The sequence below is a fragment of the Rhinoderma darwinii genome, chromosome 3 (genome assembly GCF_050947455.1).
Source record: "Rhinoderma darwinii isolate aRhiDar2 chromosome 3, aRhiDar2.hap1, whole genome shotgun sequence".
NCBI lineage: Eukaryota > Metazoa > Chordata > Amphibia > Anura > Rhinodermatidae > Rhinoderma > Rhinoderma darwinii.
The window spans coordinates 5189815-5210508 of NC_134689.1; the positions used below are offsets into that span (position 1 = coordinate 5189815).

At 44.8% G+C, this 20694-nt stretch overlaps 1 protein-coding gene across 6 annotated transcripts in view; it reads right to left on the bottom strand.

Annotated features, from left to right (window-relative positions):
* IQSEC3 (IQ motif and Sec7 domain ArfGEF 3) overlaps nt 1–20184 on the bottom strand; it is a 110353-nt gene extending 90169 nt beyond the window's left edge. For all 6 annotated transcript variants that reach the window (XM_075855729.1, XM_075855730.1, XM_075855732.1 and 3 more), the window contains exon 1: nt 19677–20184. In XM_075855729.1, coding sequence (XP_075711844.1) covers nt 19677–20086 — 410 coding nt within the window. In that variant the 5' untranslated portion in view covers nt 20087–20184. The remainder of the gene's footprint in view (nt 1–19676) is intronic.
* Between the last annotated feature and the right edge of the window lie 510 nt (nt 20185–20694).

Genomic DNA, 20694 nt, shown 5'->3' on the forward strand with positions numbered 1-20694 from the left:
ATGGCAATCAGATCCGATGAATCGCATCACTGTTTGAACACAGCGCTAATTACGAAGAGCGGACATTTTTGGTAAAAAAACTATAGGTGTGAACTGCGCCGCTTCCGCAAATGAATCTTAACATTTGTCCCTGTACTCATACGGTCATACTGCATGCGTGTCAGTCTACACGGTCGTTCTGGCATTCTATTCGTGAACCATGACAGTCAGTATACGGTCATACTGCATGCGTGTCAGTCTACACGGTCGTTCTGGCATTCTATTCGTGAACCATGACAGTCAGTATACGGTCATACTGCATGCGTGTCAGTCTACACGGTCGTTCTGGCATTCTATTCGCGAACCATGACAGTCAGTATAAACAGTGGAAGTGCATATAACTAGAAAGTTTCTGATCGTGAGCTATAAAGGCTTCTAGAATAGCTGTGTGTCAGTATTTACTGCAGTTTTGACATTCTATTCATGAACCAAGTAGATTAGGATAAACAAAGCAATAGTTACCGCACAGCAGGGGGCGCTACAGAGCACGAATTAATCATTTATGGATACAATAAATGTTTTGTTTCTAACTAATCCGTTACAACACTGCGTCTTCCATCTATGGCGACTTCTTTAATCTACAAATTTGCTGCTCCCTGATGCAGACTAGCGAGTGACAGAAAATCAGGGAAAGGCTTTAAAGGGGGCGCACATGTTATTCTGCCAACCGTAAAATAAAAAAAAACAGGATTTGCATCAAATTTCCCATCTTCCAACAATGTATCGATGCTCGAATTTTATTTTCGCCTGTAAACAATGACTTCGAATAGGATAAGGGGCGACCCCGGGCCGTCTCATTGCTGCTGATCGCTTCAGGATAAGCGGCTTCTCATACGGCTCAGATAATAACCTCTATGGTTAACACTTGTCGTCCAGGGCTGCGTTCACACATTGCAGCAATGTGGGATCTTATCACCGCGACGAGCTGTTACATTGTAGCGAAAGGGATTTGGTCTCACGTTTACAGGTGTGGCGGTGGTGCAGCGCCGAATATGTGACCGCATGCTAATATCTCAGCGAAATTTGTAATGGCTGATAACAGGGAACTATAGATTGCATTCAACAGCACATAGAAAGGAGATAGACTGCAGTATAACGTCCCTTTAGGGCGGTTTAGCGGATGTCCATGCACCCATTATTCAATATATAAAAGCCCTAATTTCTTCATCTTCCATTGTTCACTGTTATCAGCCATTTGAGGCCGGCTGTAATCTTCCTCAATAGGATGAATGGAAGGAATCGTAGAAACCTCTCCTCCCCATGAGAACGCTCCCACACTATTATAATGCTGACCACTTTAGGGTTACCGGCCCTTTAAGGGAGACAGCTGCCTGAATTGTCTTTCGTAATAGAGGCAACTATCGCTGGGTCACGGATGTCACAGGCTCTCACCACCGGCATCTCCGCAGGACCCTCCTGCTGTTTGGACGCATTCAGGCGGCCGCTCATCCCTTGCCGCTAATGAATCCGTCAATCGTTCACGACACAGATGTGCTCAAGATGAGAATGTAAATCCCACCGCTGGGATACACGTGCGGAGGATATCTATACCGCTGCGCTTATAGCGGGGGATGGACGCACAGACGATCTAAAATCTACTAGTAAAATCCATCAGCGATCAATAGCGTTGTTTTTTCTCTTAAAGAGACGGAACACTACACAAAAACAAAGACGCCCCTATATGCCGCCTTGTGCGGATGGGATTGTGTAAAATCCTGGTCACTCTAATAACACATCTGGCCGCATTACAGTGGGTGACACTCAGCTTTCCTCTAATCCTGAATGGCAATACATCCAGTGATTCCCCATTCCTAGACAACTGGGCTGATTTGTTGATCAGGAGTCAGGGAAAGCTGAGTAACAACTTTTGTGGGAGCTTTAATGGCGGCCGCATCGCTCATCATCCAGCTTTCCCAGAAACAGATTTGGCAAAACTGAATCTTCAACAGTACTGATCTCCACAATATTAAAACATGGTGCTTGTGGCGGCTTTGCGGTGTTAACCGCGGTACCAAAAATACGACCAATGGATTTTTTTAAGGAATTAATTTTTCATTTGAAATTAAGGGGTAAAAAATAACACAAAATTGGGCAGTTTACAAAAGCATAATGTAAAAGGGACTTTTGCTGCGGTATAATACAGTCGCGCCAAAAACAGTACGTTATCCAGACAATCAGACAGTACGAGTTGCACGGACCGAATCCGTACTATTGAAATCTGGATTATCTGGTTCCAGGCATTTACTGTACAAACACTAGGCCTCAGGCTTCAAGGTGGGGCCCGTTGCTAGGTAGCAACCAATCAGAGTACAGCTTTCATCTTGTACACTTCATTGCAGAAATGAATGGAGAGCTCTGATTGGTTGCTATGGGCCTTAGATACTAGAGGACCTTTGTTTTGGAAAGTACAAGAGGTTTATAATGTGTCCTATACAATCGCCATCCCCGCAGTGCGCAATTTATACTCAAGGTTATTGATACATGACAGATGAACAGTAATAAAAACCGGCGGAAATGAACAAGAAATCGGTTTCCAAAAACGCTTCCTTTGTCTGATCTGCCAGCACATAGGATACAATGGCGAATCAATTTTACACATTATGTCGCTTAATTGAAATAATTAAACACCTTAGGTCGATATGTCCAGTCCGAGCGAACCGCAGAATGTTTTGCGAAAAGTTTAGTAGTAAAACTAGGGGAATGGAGATAGAAACAGCAATAGGGAAAGCTGAGTGACCACCAATATGGCTTCCTTGTAGGAGCGGTTATGGCGGCCATATTGGTTGTCACCCAGTTAACCAAGAGATGGCTAAATGAATATTTTAAGGACTTCACTATGAAATTACGGATATTCACAATGACTTTCTAGGTTTAACCACGTGACTTCGTTTTTGCACTTACCTCATGACCAGCACGTGAAAAGTCGTAAGATTGGAATCATGCAAAAGTCGCATCATGTGATTGGAGTCACATGACCCACCTCTGGCAAGAATGGCGCAGTTAAAGCCGCTGGTACACTGGTGTTTCTCAAAACTAAACAGCTAACTGGCAAATGATGGGGCACCCAGACCACCCCCAAATTAATTTCCAATGGGGGATCTACATTATGAAATGGGATAGTGCAGTTCCGCTATGGGAGTCTCCGGTTTAATGTAGATGAAGCGTAATCATTGGATAATGAAAAGTTATTCAACTTTGTAATATACTTTGTATTTAAATTCCTCAACATTTTCAAGATCGCAGCTTGCTGTCAGTGAATGAGCTTAAACCGGCAGACAGGTTTAATGCATCATAGCTCTCTGTCTCGTGTAACGAGAACTGTAGCTGTGTCAGTTGGACACAATCAGGTTTTCAGTCTCTGGGTGTAACTAATGAATGTTTCCGTTCACCAACCAGAAAGCAGAAATCTTGAAAAGGGTGAATTCTAGCACAATCTTTTACAAAGTTGAAGAACTTTTCATTACACAATGATTAAGCTTCAATAATGTAAAACCTACAAACCTCGAGATGCCATCATCTCTTCAGCACCATGGACAGAGCTGCGTCCACTGTACAGTATCAGACGCGCCAACACTGACACCAGTCAATAAGATTCCCATAACCCGACGAGAACAGAAGGGTGACAGATAAATTGTCCCCAGATTGAGTCACATTGGAGGCTCCAATTAAAATACAAAATCCCTGTGCTCCCTGGTTTGAAAGATACAATAAAAAAAAGTAACCTAAAATACAATGTGCTGCTGTGGGTCCTTGCTCATTCGCACATGTAGCTCTCAGTCTATGACCTCCTATAAGACCTGCATACAACTCTCCTAAAATAATCAGTTCCTTCCACTATGTAACTCTCTGATTTCCCATATCCACAGCACACTTCCCTTGAAATACTCTGTGCTGCTGTGGACCCTTCTCCTTCCACTATAGAACTGTATTTACACGGGTCGAGTTTCTATTCCCCTCCTCTCAACACTGCCCGTGCCACATGTAGCCGTCCTCACTATCATCATCACGTCATTGCCCCCCAGAATATCAGTACACTCCTCTCCTGAAATACTCTGTGCTGCTTGGGGCGCAGCTACTTTCTCCCTATACTCTCATATTCAGGCAGGTGTCCAATATTAGGCCTCACTTTCTGCATGTGACAGAATGAGGACCCGTGCACCTAACCCCCTCCCCCCAACTGGTGAGCCCATTACAACCGCTTCGTCCCTGTATGGATTGTATAATAGCTCTATAAAGAACATTCCGCCATGTCTTCATGCATCAGGAGGGAGGGGGCTCTGCCATGCACACATCTACACAGCCAGAGCCTCGCACACAGACGGCTGCAGAGCATCTGCTTCACAGAACGCAGGGAATTACAGTCATATTTCCTCATTTGCTCCTGCCTGGCGAGAGGTCAGCGTGAAGCCGGGAGAACCCCGCAAATCAGCTGCATTCATCATATTAATGCGCACAAATGGCACTATACGCTCTGGTAAGGCAGAATTAGAGGGGACATGTCTCCCAGAGGGGCACTCAATTGATTAGAGGGGCTTATCAAAGCTGAATTAAAGGGACCCAACACTTTATAAAAAAAACTTAAAAAAAACAACTACCCCACTGCCAACAACTAGGGCAGACTGTAACGGGCTAATATTCCCTCCTGCCGCTCCACACCAGAACCTGGGGTATATTACCAATTTAAACCCCATCAAAAATGCTTTTTAATAATGTGTAGTGCCCCTTTAACAAATGCAAATGTGACCACAGAAAGGGCCCCAGATTGTATAAATCAGAAAGGATGGGGTGGGCTTAGGTCCAGTCCCCGATGTACGCGGAACCTTGGGCAACAGTCACAGTAGGTCCTCTGCTTGCCCCATTTGCAGTTTGACGAGCATGTTTATCCAGATTTCCATGAGTCAATTAAAGCCCAGTGGGCGCTGGCATCTGCTCATTTTTGCCTACCACTGACAAAGGCCCTGGGTGAGCTTAAAGGCCATGGACACCTTAGCACTGGATATGTTTTTATTGTTCAAGTGCTTCCTTAATGGAAAATTAAGCAACTTTTTAAAGAGCAAAAAATTCATCAAAAATTTCCTATCGTTTTAGGGTATGTGCACACACACTAATTACGTCCGTAATTGACGGACGTATTTCGGCCGCAAGTCCCGGACCGAACACAGTGCAGGGAGCCGGGCTCCTAGCATCATACTTATGTACGATGCTAGGAGTCCCTGCCTCTCCGTGGAACTGCTGTCCCGTACTGAAAACATGATTACAGTACAGGACAGTTGTCCTGCAGCGAGGCAGGGACTCCTAGCATCGTACATAAGTATGATGCTAGGAGCCCGGCTCCCTGCACTGTGTTCGGTCCGGTACTTGCGGCCGAAATACGTCCGTCAATTACGGACGTAATTAGTGTGTGTGCACATACCCTTACTGTTGTAGAGTAACTCCTGTACATAGCCAGCTGCCCTGCTGCTTCTGACATAAATCAGACAGCCCACCGCTCCTGTCGGTGGCTGACTTATTCTGCTCTCACTGCTCTCCAACTTCCTTCTCTGTGTTAGTTAGGGTATGTTCACACGACCTATTTTCAGACGCAATTCAGACGTTTTACGCCTCGAATTACGCCTGAAAAGACGGCTCTATTACGCCTGCAAACATCTGCCCATTGCCTGCAATGGGTTTTACGATGTTCTGTTCCCACGAGACTTTATTTTACGCGTCGGTGTCAAAATACGGTGCGTAAAATGACGGCTCGTCAAAGGAAGTGCAGGTCACTTCTTAGGAAGTTTTTGGGGCCGTTTTCTCATAGACTATTAAAAAACGCTCAAAAACCGACGTAAAACGCGGGTTGCTCAAAAAACTTCTGAAAATCAGGAGCGCTTTCCCCTTGAAAACAGCTCCGTATTTTAAGAAGTTTTTGACTTTGCGTGTGAACATACCCTAAGATTGTACACGGCAGATCGGAATGGAGAGAGAGGAAAGCATCCAAGTGTTCAGGGAGGGCAGAACACACAGGCAGTCAGTAGCCGAGTGTAGATAGGGAGGAAAGCAGAGGGGGAATCACAGGCGTAGAGAGAAAACAGAGAACCCACGGACAATCTGCAGGGGGAGGGTGGGGCAGAAATCACACACTCCCCTGCATCAGTGTCTGTCAGAAGAGGGGAAAATAAATCCCTTGTGGGCTGTAAAGGAGAAAGAAGTACAAGGATGAAGCTGTGCAGATACACGAGTCAGCAGCATCCTGGACAAACAGAATTCACATCCAGCATGTATTACTGGGAGGGAAACAGCCACAGGAGAAAAGTCTGATAGTAGGAGCAGGTTCTAAGCTGAATATCAGGGGTCTTCTGGGAGGGGGGGGGGGTCTTCTGGGAGGGGGGCCCCTCCCCAAGCGCACAGCACTGCTTCTTCACACTCCCACTACTATAAACAAAGCCTTTCAGCACCAAGGACAGATCTGAAGCAGCTGCAGGCACTGAGAATTTTAACACGAGCCTGCACGGCCGATTCCCGGCTCCTACAGAGTCTGATTGGGTAATATCTAGGATAATGTGCACCGGCCGTTGGCGTACACAGGAAGGTCAAGATTTATTTTTGGACTTATTTTTAGGGCACGGCCAGACGTGGCAGAATTTTTCCGCTGCAAATGTTGGTGCAGATTTGGGGCAATTACGCAACGAATCTGCAGCAACATTTGCATATTTGACAGGTAGTTCAGACGTTGCAGAAAACACCGCGGACTTGACACAGATTTCAGTTTTTGCATTGCAAAGGCTGAAATCCGCAGTGAAATTCCGCTTCTCCGCAACAGACAGTGCATGCTGCGGAGGGAAAATTCCGCACCGCAGCCTATGGTCCGCAGCTGAGTTTTCTGCAACGTCTGAACTAACTTGCCTAAAAATGTATTGAGACAAATGTAAAAAACGGCCGCTGGAGAATTCCACAGCAATTCCGCCACGTCTGGCCGTGCCCTTATTGGTCGATGTCGCTGCAAATGTTGTGGTGGGAAGAGAATTCCGCATGAAAGGAAAGTGTCACTCTTGGGGGTTGCCAAGTTTCCTTCCCTGGTATCAGTCCCCAAAGTGGGGGAAGGTTCATGGTACAAAGATGAATTTGCAAGGAATTAGGCGCTATTACACTGCCCCTTGTGGTGGAGACTGCACAATGCAAAATGGCCTTTTCAGGGGCCTTTACTCTCTTTGAAGAACTCCGCATTCAGCCTTTCCTCAGCCTCAGATGGTTGACAACAGGGAGCAATAGATTGCGTTCCATGGAAAGTATAAGAAATGCAACCGCAGTCCCTTTGTGGCCGGCACATCTGTTTATTCTACAATGCCACAGTTTAGGGACTACAAATCTCAGCATCCACCAACGAATGTGCCTTCCGTATGTTGTGTGCTCCTCCGCAGTGTGGGAAGACGGCGCATTTTATGAATCTCTGAAGCTATTAATTCCCCCGGAGAGACAGGGAGGGGGCGGACATTACACTTCTCCCCTTACCCACATTCTCCAGAAACACCGAGGGGAACAAAGATCAAACCCCTCACTCAGCAGGAGGCAGAAAAGTTACCCGGAAATGAGAACATGAAGAGGTCTGTGCCCCCCGCACCCAATCCTCCTCTCACTCGAAGCAGTTTATACCCGTCCTTCACACAGCTCCAATCTTATTTATGTTCATTTCAGTATTATAGTAGTTATATTCTTGTATACATGAGGCAGTATTATAGTAGTTATATTCTTGTATATAGGAGCAGTATTATAGTAGTTATATTCTTGTACATAGGGGGCAGTATTATAGTAGTTATATTCTTGTATATAGGCGGCAGTATTATAGTAGTTATATTCTTGTATATAGGCGGCAGTATTATAGTAGTTATATTCTTGTATACATGAGGCAGTATTATAGTAGTTATATTCTTGTATATAGGAGGCAGTATTATAGTAGTTATATTCTTGTATATAGGAGGCAGTATTATAGTAGTTATATTCTTGTATATAGGGGCAGTATTATAGTAGTTATATTCTTGTATATAGGGGCAGTATTATAGTAGTTATATTCTTGTATATAGGAGCAGTATTATAGTAGTTATATTCTTGTATATAGGAGCAGTATTATAGTAGTTATATTCTTGTATATAGGAGGCAGTATTATAGTCATTATATTCTTGTATATAGGGGCAGTATTATAGTAGTTATATTCTTGTATATAGGGGCAGTATTATAGTAGTTATATTCTTGTATATAAGAGGCAGTATTATAGTAGTTATATTCTTGTATATAGGGGGCAGTATTATAGTAGTTATATTCTTGTATATAGGAGCAGTATTATAGTAATTATATTCTTGTATATAGGGGCAGTATTATAGTAGTTATATTCTTGTATATAGGGGGCAGTATTATAGTAGATATATTCTTGTATATAGGGGCAGTATTATAGTAGTTATATTCTTGTATATAGGGGCAGTATTATAGTAGTTATATTCTTGTATATAGGAGGCAGTATTATAGTAGTTATATTCTTGTATATAGGTGGCAGTATTATAGTAGTTATATTCTTGTATATAGGGGACAGTATTATAGTAGTTATATTCTTGTATATAGGAGGCAGTATTATAGTAGTTATATTCTTGTATATAGGAGGCAGTATTATAGTAGTTATATTCTTGTATATAGGGGCAGTATTATAGTAGTTATATTCTTGTATATAGGGGCAGTATTATAGTAGTTATATTCTTGTATATAGGAGGCAGTATTATAGTCATTATATTCTTGTATATAGGGGCAGTATTATAGTAGTTATATTCTTGTATATAGGGGCAGTATTATAGTAGTTATATTCTTGTATATAAGAGGCAGTATTATAGTAGTTATATTCTTGTATATAGGGGGCAGTATTATAGTAGTTATATTCTTGTATATAGGAGCAGTATTATAGTAATTATATTCTTGTATATAGGGGCAGTATTATAGTAGTTATATTCTTGTATATAGGGGGCAGTATTATAGTAGATATATTCTTGTATATAGGGGCAGTATTATAGTAGTTATATTCTTGTATATAGGGGCAGTATTATAGTAGTTATATTCTTGTATATAGGAGGCAGTATTATAGTAGTTATATTCTTGTATATAGGGTAGCAGTATTATAGTAGTTATATTCTTGTATATAGGAGCAGTATTATAGTAGTTATATTCTTGTATATAGGAGCAGTATTATAGTAGTTATATTCTTGTATATAGGGGGCAGTATTATAGTAGTTATATTCTTGGATATAGGGGGCAGTATTATAGTAGTTATATTCTTGTATATAGGGACAGTATTATAGTAGTTATATTCTTGTATATAGGGGGCAGTATTATAGTAGTTATATTCTTGGATATAGGGGGCAGTATTATAGTAGTTATATTCTTGTATATAGGGACAGTATTATAGTAGTTATATTCTTGGATATAGGGGGCAGTATTATAGTAGTTATATTCTTGTATATAGGGACAGTATTATAGTAGTTATATTCTTGTATATAGGGGGCAGTATTATAGTAGTTATATTCTTGTATATAGGGAGCAGTATTATAGTAGTTATATTCTTGTATATAGGGGGTAGTATTATAGTAGTTATATTCTTGTATATAGGAGCAGTATTATAGTAGTTATATTCTTGTATATAGGGGGCAGTATTGTAGTAGTTATATTCTTGTATATATGGGCAGTATTATAGTAGTTATATTCTTGTATATATGGGCAGTATTATAGTAGTTATATTCTTGTATATAGGGGCAGTATTATAGTAGTTATATTCTTGTATATAGGGGGCAGTATTATAGTAGTTATATTATTGTATATAGGAGCAGTATTATAGTAGTTATATTCTTGTATATAGGAGGCAGTATTATAGTAGTTATATTCTTGTATATAGGGGACAGTATTATAGTAGATATATTCTTGTATATAGGGGACAGTATTATAGTAGATATATTCTTGCATATAGGGGGAGTATTATAGTAGTTATATTCTTGTATATAGGATCAGTATTATAGTAGTTATATTCTTGTATATAGAGGCAGTATTATAGTAGTTATATTCTTGTATATAGGATCAGTATTATAGTAGTTATATTCTTGTATATAGGAACAGTATTATAGTAGTTATATTCTTGTATATAGGAACAGTATTATAGTAGTTATATTCTTGTATATAGGGGAGCAGTATTATAGTAGTTATATTCTTGTATATAGGGGCAGTATTATAGTAGTTATATTCTTGTATATAGGATCAGTATTATAGTAGTTATATTCTTGTATATAGGAACAGTATTATAGTAGATATATTCTTGTATATAGGAGGCAGTATTATAGTAGTTATATTCTTGCATATAGGGGCAGTATTATAGTAGTTATATTCTTGTATATAGGGAGCAGTATTCTAGTAGTTATATTCTTGTACATAGGGGGCGGTATTATAGTAGTTATATTCTTGTATATAGGATCAGTATTATAGTAGTTATATTCTTGTATATAGGGGCAGTATTATAGTAGTTATATTCTTGTATATAGGATCAGTATTATAGTAGTTATATTCTTGTATATAGGAACAGTATTATAGTAGTTATATTCTTGTATATAGGATCAGTATTATAGTAGTTATATTCTTGTATATAGGGGAGCAGTATTATAGTAGTTATATTCTTGTATATAGGGGCAGTATTATAGTAGTTATATTCTTGTATATAGGGGGCAGTATTATAGTAGTTATATTCTTGTTTATAGGGGGCAGTATTATAGTAGTTATATTCTTGTATATAGGGGGCAGTATTAGGCTGGGTTCACACGTGGCGGAATTTCACTTAAATTCCGCTGCGGACACTCCGCAGCGTTAATCCGCAGCGGAGCCGTTTCTCCATTGACTTTCACTTTAATTTAGCAGTGTTCGTTTAGACGATGCGTAAAATTCCGCTGCGGAGCATAGGCTGCGGAGCGGAATTTGGTGTCCGCAGCATGCTCTGTCTGTTGCGGAGCAGTGGCGGACTCATGGCGGAATTTCTCCATTGACTTCAATGGAGATTCTAATTTCCGCAATGAAGTCCGCAGCTGTCATGCACATGTTATGTGTGCTGCGGATCCGTTTTGCTTTTTTAACTTGACATTTCTTCATTCTGGCTGGACCTATGTATTTCTAGGTCTACAGCCAGACTGAGGAAGTCAATGGGGCTCCCGTAATGACGGGAGCGTTGCTAGGAGACGTCTGTAAATAGTCACTGTCCAGGGTGCTGAAAGAGTTAAGCGATCGGCAGTAACTGTTTCTGCACCCGGGACAGTGACTACCGATCACAATATAGAGCAACCTGTCAAAAAAATATAAGTTCATACTTACCGAGAACTCCCTGCTTCTGTCTCCAGTCCGGCCTCCCAGGATGACGTTTCAGTCTAAGTGACGGCTGCAGCCAATCACAGGCCAAGCACAGGCTGCAGCGGTCACATGGACTGCCGCGTCATCCAGGGAGGTCGGGCTGGATGCCGAAAGAGGGACGCGTCACCAAGACAACGGCCGGTAAGTATGAAAATCGTTTACTTTCACTAGGGAAAGTTCTGTCCCTTCTCTCTATCCTGCACTGAATAGGGAGAAGGGAAGCACTTTTCCCGCAGTCCGCAGCAGCTAATCCGCATCAATTTACTGCACATTTTGTGCAGATCCGCAGCAGAATCTGCAACGCAGATTCTGTGCGGCATTGATGCGGACAGTTGCGGAGGAAATCCGCCACGTGTGGTCATGCCCTTATAGTAGTTATATTCTTGTATATAGGGGGCAGTAATATAGTAGTTATAGTCTTGTATATATGAGCAGTATTATAGTAGTTATATTCTTGTATATAGGGGCAGTATTATAGTAGTTATATTCTTGTATATAGGGGCAGTATTATAGTAGTTATATTCTTGTATATAGGGGCAGTATTATAGTAGTTATATTCTTGTATATAGGAGCAGTATTATAGTAGTTATATTCTTGTATATAGGGGCAGTATTATAGTAGTTATATTCTTGTATATAGGAGGCAGTATTATAGTAGTTATATTCTTGTATATAGGGGCAGTATTATAGTAGTTATATTCTTGTATATAGGAGGCAGTATTATAGTAGTTATATTCTTGTATATAGGGGCAGTATTATAGTAGTTATATTCTTGTATATAGGAGCAGTATTATAGTAGTTATATTCTTGTATATAGGGGCAGTATTATAGTAGTTATATTCTTGTATATAGGGGGCAGTATTATAGTAGTTATATTCTTGTATATAGGGGGCAGTATTATAGTAGTTATATTCTTGTATATAGGATCAGTATTATAGTAGTTATATTCTTGTATATAGGGAGCAGTATTATAGTAATTATATTCTTGTATATAGGGGGCAGTATTATAGTAGTTATATTCTTGTATATAGGAGCAGTATTATAGTAATTATATTCTTGTATATAGGAGCAGTATTATAGTAGTTATATTCTTGTATATAGGAGCAGTATTATAGTAGTTATATTCCTGTATATAGGGGGCAGTATTATAGTGGTTATATTCCTGTATATAGGAGGCAGTATTATAGTAGTTATAGTCTTGTATATATGAGCAGTATTATAGTAGTTATATTCTTGTATATAGGGGCAGTATTATAGTAGTTATATTCTTGTATATAGGAGCAGTATTATAGTAATTATATTCTTGTATATAGGAGCAGTATTATAGTAGATATATTCTTGTATATAGGGGCAGTATTATAGTAGTTATATTCTTGTATATAGGGGCAGTATTATAGTAGTTATATTGTATATAGGGGGCAGTATTATAGTAGTTATATTCTTATATATAGGGGCAGTATTATAGTAGTTATATTCTTGTATATAGAGGCAGTATTATAGTAGTTATATTCTTGTATATAGGGGCAGTATTATAGTAGTTATATTCTTGTATATAGAGGCAGTATTATAGTAGTTATATTCTTGTATATAGGGGCAGTATTATAGTAGTTATATTCTTGTATATAGGAGCAGTATTATAGTAGTTATATTCTTGTATATAGGGGGCAGTATTATAGTAGTTATATTCTTGTATATAGGAGCAGTATTATAGTAGTTATATTCTTGTATATAGGGGGCAGTATTATAGTAGTTATATTCTTGTATATAGGGGCAGTATTATAGTAGTTATATTCTTGTATATAGGAGCAGTATTATAGTAGATATATTCTTGTATATAGGGGCAGTATTATAGTAGTTACATTCTTGTATATAGGGGCAGTATTATAGTAGTTATATTCTTGTATATAGGGGGCAGTATTATAGTAGTTATATTCTTGTATATAGGGGGCAGTATTGTAGTAGTTATATTCTTGTATATAGGGGGCAGTATTATAGTAGTTATATTCTTGTATATAGGGGCAGTATTATAGTAGTTATATTCTTGTATATAGGGGACAGTATTATAGTAGTTATATTCTTGTATATAGAGGCAGTATTATAGTAGTTATATTCTTGTATATAGGGGGCAGTATTATAGTAGTTATATTCTTGTATATAGGGGGCAGTATTGTAGTAGTTATATTCTTGTATATAGGGGGCAGTATTATAGTAGTTATATTCTTGTATATAGGGGGCAGTATTATAGTAGTTATATTCTTGTATATAGGGGGCAGTATTGTAGTAGTTATATTCTTGTATATAGGGGGCAGTATTATAGTAGTTATATTCTTGTATATAGGGGGCAGTATTGTAGTAGTTATATTCTTGTATATAGGGGGCAGTATTATAGTAGTTACATTCTTGTATATAGGGGGCAGTATTATAGTAGTTATATTCTTGTATATAGGGGGCAGTATTATAGTAGTTATATTCTTGTATATAGGGGGCAGTATTATAGTAGTTATATTCTTGTATATAGGGGGCAGTATTATAGTAGTTATATTCTTGTATATAGGGGGCAGTATTATAGTAGTTATATTCTTGTATATAGGGGGCAGTATTATAGTAGTTATATTCTTGTATATAGGGGGCAGTATTGTAGTAGTAGTTCAGCACTAACTGACTATAAAACCACAGTTAAGCATCCCAAACTTGAATGAATTGCTCTCTTTCTGGACAGTATAGACCTGTATACATGTCAGCGCAGTTTTTACGTTACTAAAGACACATAGAACCAGTTCTTCTCCAGTGTCACATGGTGGTGGGACAGTCCGAGATTTACAAAATGCACAACGAGAAATTTATAGTCGCAGAACTTCCAGCAGCCGAGACCATCAAATCCATCGTAACTCTGGCTGAATATCTGAGCCGGTTTATTGAGGAACAAGATTTGGGTTATTCTACAAGAACTCCCCACCAGCCACCCCAGACTCCTATTTGTGGGACTCGATCCCCAGTCCAACTCTTCTGAACAGGCCGGTTGTAGCAGATAATGTGTCTCCAGGCTTCGGGGGGACAGTCGACAAAACCCATTGACACGGCCCCCCCCCCCCCGCCCCCCCACTGAAGAAGAATCGGTCTGTGATGACGTCATGAAACCAAACAACCGGACGTAAAAATGGATCCAACCGCAACTTCCTGACGACACATTTACAAACTTCAAAAACTTCAGGTCTCCCATATTTTGGGTTATACCATAAACTTGTAGAGGACTTGGATATAAGACGCAGGACATCCTCCGGCTCACAAAGCTGAGAGTCTGCTATCATGTATCAGGGTTGGGACAGCCAGAACAGCAGGGATTTGTGCTACTGCTGAGACTGATACATTGTAACAAACCCAGGAGCTCTGTGAGCAGAACCAAAATGTAAACTGTGATGTAACTAAAGCAAGCAGAGATCTTGACAATGGTGACGATTTGTTTGCATAGGGTATCCCACTACTTATGACTGATGAGTGCAAATCCGAGCCTGGGAATAGCGCCACGGGAGACAATGCAAACGAAATACATCGGACTCATCTATTCAGTGCCCCTGCACCCTCCACATGGCTGCCCCCCTCACCCTCCACATGGCTGCACCCCTCACCCTCCACATGGCTGCACCCCTCACCCTCCACATGGCTGCACCCCTCACCCTCCACATGGCTGCACCCCTCACCCTCCACATGGCTGCCCCCCTCACCCGCCACATGGCTGCCCCCCTCACCCGCCACATGGCTGCCCCCCTCACCCGCCACATGGCTGCCCCCCTCACCCGCCACATGGCTGCCCCCCTCGCCCTCCACATGGCTGCACCCCTCGCCCTCCACATGGCTGCACCCCTCACCCGCCACATGGCTGCACCCCTCACCCGCCACATGGCTGCCCCCCTCACCCGCCACATGGCTGCCCCCCTCGCCCTCCTCATGGCTGCCCCCCTCGCCCTCCACATGGCTGCACCCCTCACCCTCCACATGGCTGCACCCCTCACCCGCCACATGGCTGCACCCCTCACCCGCCACATGGCTGCCCCCCTCACCCGCCACATGGCTGCCCCCCTCACCCGCCACATGGCTGCCCCCCTCACCCTCCACATGGCTGCCCACTCACCTGCCACATGGCTGCCCCCCTCACCCGCCACATGGCTGCACCCTCACCCTCCACATGGGGTCAGGGTCGCAGCCCCAGGTCATGCACTGTGCTAGAACTATGTCCCCCCAACCACATGACACCCTCATTATAGCTGCCGCCAGCACGTCTCCGGGGGTCAGCCGCAGGTTATATGTCCCCCTCAATCTCACGGTCGGCTTCCTGTCATCTCCACGACACAGATCCCAGAAAACCAGGACACACAGCGCGCTCCTCAGTCAACAGGACCGACGGGACCACGGACTAAAATATATCTTATCTAAATTTGTAGTGCAGGTAAATAGTATCTATTGTCCCCTGTTATCAGCCACTTCACGCCAAGGAGAGGAGGACTGACAGGGAGGCCAAACATTTTTGAAAAATACCCCCCCCCCTTCATTATGGACTTATATTACATAGCACCGTATAACCAGCCCCCCCATGCCCTGACTCCCCATACTGTGTCCTACCCCATATACCCAGCCCCCCCATACTGTGTCCTACCCCATATACCCAGCCCCCCCCATACTGTATCCTGCCCCATATACCCAGCCCCCCCATACTGTATCCTGCCCCATATACCCAGCCCCCCCCCCATACTGTATCCTGCCCCATATACCCAGCCCCCCCCCATACTGTATCCTGCCCCATATACCCAGCCCCCCCATACTGTGTCCTACCCCATATACCCAGCCCCCCCCCATACTGTATCCTGCCCCATATACCCAGCCCCCCCATACTGTATCCTGCCCCATATACCCAGCCCCCCCATACTATGTCCTACCCCATATACCCAGCCCCCCCATACTGTGTCCTACCCCATATACCCAGCCCCCCATAATGTGTCCTACCCCATATACCCATCCCCCCCATACTGTGTCCTACCCCATATACCCAGCCCCCCATACTATGTCCTACCCCATATACCCAGCCCCCCCATACTGTGTCCTACCCCATATACCCAGCCCCCCATAATGTGTCCTACCCCATATACCCAGCCCCCCCATACTGTGTCCTACCCCATATACCCAGCCCCCCATAATGTGTCCTACCCCATATACCCATCCCCCCCATACTGTGTCCTACCCCATATACCCAGCCCCCCCATACTATGTCCTACCCCATATACCCAGCCCCCCATACTGTGTCCTACCCCATATACCCAGCCCCCCCATACTATGTCCTTCCCCATATACCCAGCCCCCCCCCCATACAGTATCCTGCCCCATATACCCAGCCCCCCCCCATACTGTATCCTGCCCCATATACCCAGCCCCCCCATACTGTATCCTGCCCCATATACCCAGCCCCCCCATACTGTGTCCTACCCCATATACCCAGCCCCCCCCATACTGTATCCTGCCCCATATACCCAGCCCCCCCCATACTGTATCCTGCCCCATATACCCAGCCCCCCCCCATACTGTATCCTGCCCCATATACCCAGCCCCCCCATACTGTGTCCTACCCCATATACCCAGCCCCCCATACTGTGTCCTACCCCATAGACCCAGCCCCCCCATACTGTGTCCTACCCCATATACCCAGCCCCCCATACTGTGTCCTACCCCATATACCCAGCCCCACATACTGTGTCCTACCCCATATACCCAGCCCCACATACTGTGTCCTACCCCATATACCCAGCCCCCCCATACTGTGTCCTACCCCATATACCCAGCCCCCCCATACTGTGTCCTACCCCATATACCCAGCCCCCCCATACTGTGTCCTACCCCATATACCCAGCCCCCCCATACTATGTCCTACCCCATATACCCAGCCCCCCCCATACTGTGTCCTACCCCATATACCCAGCCCCCCATAATGTGTCCTACCCCATATACCCAGCCCCCCATAATGTGTCCTACCCCATATACCCATCCCCCCCATACTGTGTCCTACCCCATATACCCAGCCCCCCATAATGTGTCCTACCCCATATACCCAGCCCCCCATAATGTGTCCTACCCCATATACCCAGCCCCCCATAATGTGTCCTACCCCATATACCCATCCCCCCCATACTGTGTCCTACCCCATATACCCAGCCCCCCCATACTGTGTCCTACCCCATATACCCAGCCCCCCCATACTGTGTCCTACCCCATATACCGTGACCTCTGATACCCGCACGCTCCTCCACGCCATTTCCCACAATCCTCACATCCAGATTCTCCGCATGTAGAGCTGCACCCCCCCCCCATCATCTTTCTGTGATCCTGGTGCAGAGACGACCAAACAGTCCGCTCAGGGACCAGAGGAGATGAAGTAATAAAGACATTATTAGACCGCGCAGAGATGATATACGAGGGGGGCGCATTATATATACGGGGGAGGGGAGAGACTATAGGGACCACTGTCCCTCAAGGGGAGATTATTCCACTGCTATAGTGGGGGTTGGGCTACAGCCGGCACCAGAGATCCTGACCCCGATCATCTCCATAGATCACCCCCAGCAATGATGTGCCCCCTGACCTCCCTATAAATTATACCACCCCCGGGGGGGCCATGAACCCCCAATCATAGACCGGGATTATATTCCCATGTAATCTATAGGGAAAGAAGGGTTAATGCTACGCTGCAGGTAACGACACCCAGGAGTCGCTCCTACATCTCAGAAACGTCGTTACCCCCTGTATGAAGACACCTCGGCATTTTATGGGCACGCCATCTCTTGTGGTACTAGAACACGGAGCATATTGTGTACGATGGGGGTTGTAGCTTTACAGGCAGAGAACGCCTGACCTGCTCCTATTTGTAGGATTCCTTCAGCTGGAAAGCTACAACTCCCAGGATGCAAGACGCACTTGTATAGTGCCACAACAAATGGTGTGCCCAAAAGATGCCCACTGCCACACAAAGGATTATCCTACAGATATAGAGTAATTCAGAGGCTGGCGTGGAAGGCGGCACCGACCACAACACACCCTATAGACCAGAACATGGATCGGTAACGTCACCCCAACATACAGGACATCAGAGAAGGAAACGGCAGACCGGGGGAAGGAGGCGCCCACCGCCGTACCTACAATACAATACCTACAGGGGGGCAACTAAATCCACGGACCCTACAGAGGGCAACGAAATACACGGACCCTACAGGGGGGGGGGCAACTAAATCCAGGGACCCTACAGGGGGCAACTAAATCCACGGACCCTACAGGGGGGGGCACCTAAATCCAGGGACCCTACAGGGGGCAACTAAATTCACGGACCCTACAAGGGGGCAACTAAATCCACGGACCCTACAAGGGGGCAACTAAATCCACAGACCCTACAGGGGGGCAACTAAATCCACAGACCCTACAGGGGGGCAACTAAATCCACAGACCCTACAGGGGGGCAACTAAATCCACAGACCCTACAGGGGGGCAACTAAATCCACAGACCCTACAGGGGGGCAACTAAATCCACAGACCCTACAGGGGGGCAACTAAATCCACGGACCCTACAGAGGGCAACTAAATTCACGTACCCTACAGAGGGCAACCAGATCCACGGACCCTACAGAGGGCAACCAGATCCACGGACCCTACAGAGGGCAACCAGATCCACGAACCCTACAGAGGGCAACCAGATCCACGGACCCTACAGAGGGCAACCAGATCCACGGACCCTACAAAGGGCAACCAGATCCACGGACCCTACAGAGGGCAACCAGATCCACGGACCCTACAGAGGGCAACCAGATCCACGGACCCTACAGAGGGCAACCAGATCCACGGACCCTACAGAGGGCAACCAGATCCACGGACCCTACAGAGGGCAACCAGATCCACGGACCCTACAGAGGGCAACCAGATCCACGGACCCTACAGAGGGCAACCAGATCCACGGACCCTACAGAGGGCAACTAGATCCACGGACCCTACAGAGGGCAACTAGATCCACAGACCCTACAGAGGGCAACTAGATCCACGGACCCTACAGAGGGCAACCAGATCCACGGACCCTACAGAGGGCAACTAGATCCACGGACCCTACAGAGGGCAACTAGATCCACGGACCCTACAGAGGGCAACCAGATCCACGGACCCTACAGAGGGCAACGGACATATAAAGATGGATGGATCCCGACAGGGCTCGGTACTCACTCGGTTTTCCTCCCCAGAATGGCCTTGCACAGAGTCGCGGGCTTGTGCGGGTGGATCTGCGGGGAGCTCCGGGGGGCAGCGCTGTGACCGGGCTCCGGCTCGGGCTCGCTGTGCGGGGCGGGCGGCGGATGCTGATGCGCTGGGGTTTGCGGCTGGACGTGCGCTGGGCTCCCGGGAGCGCTGGGGATCTGCTGCGGCGCCGGGTTGGGGCTCTGCTGCTGCTGCGCTGCCTGATGCAGGTCCCGGAGGCTCCGGTTCTCTGTGCCCAGCTGGTCCAGCCTCCGCTCCAGCTCGTCGATGCGCTGCCGCTGGGTGTGGATGAGGCTCTGCTGGTTCTGCACGATGCTGGTCAGTTCCCGCAGATAGAGCACAGCTCGGACCGGGTTCTCCAGGAGATTCTCCATCATCATTCCGGACCCGGACACACTGACGGCGGAGACGAAGCTGCCAGCAGCGGGGGAGGAGGAGGCCGGGCCAGAGCCGCTCACTCACCGCGGTGTTACATAACGGGAAGGAGGAGGCTGCGCTGAGCCCTCCCCCAATACACCGGCTGTAGAGAGTCAGCTCCGCGGGTACCAGCACAGTACTACTTCTCATGTATCATCTGTATATACACTGCACAGTACTACTTCTCATGCATCATCTGTATACACACTGCACAGAACTACTTCTCATGTATCATCTGTATACACACTGCACAGTACTACTTCTCATGCATCATCTGTATATACACTGCACAGTACTACTTCTCATGTATCATCTGTATATACACTGCACAGTACTACTTCTCATGTATCATCTGTATACACACTGCACAGTACTACTTCTCATGTATCATCTGTATACACACTGCACAGTACTACTTCTCATGTATCATCTGTATATACACAGCACAGTACTACTTCCCATGTATCATCTGTATATACACTGCACAGTACTACTTCCCATGTATCATCTGTATATACACAGCACAGTACTACTTCTCATGTATCATCTGTATATACACTGCACAGTACTA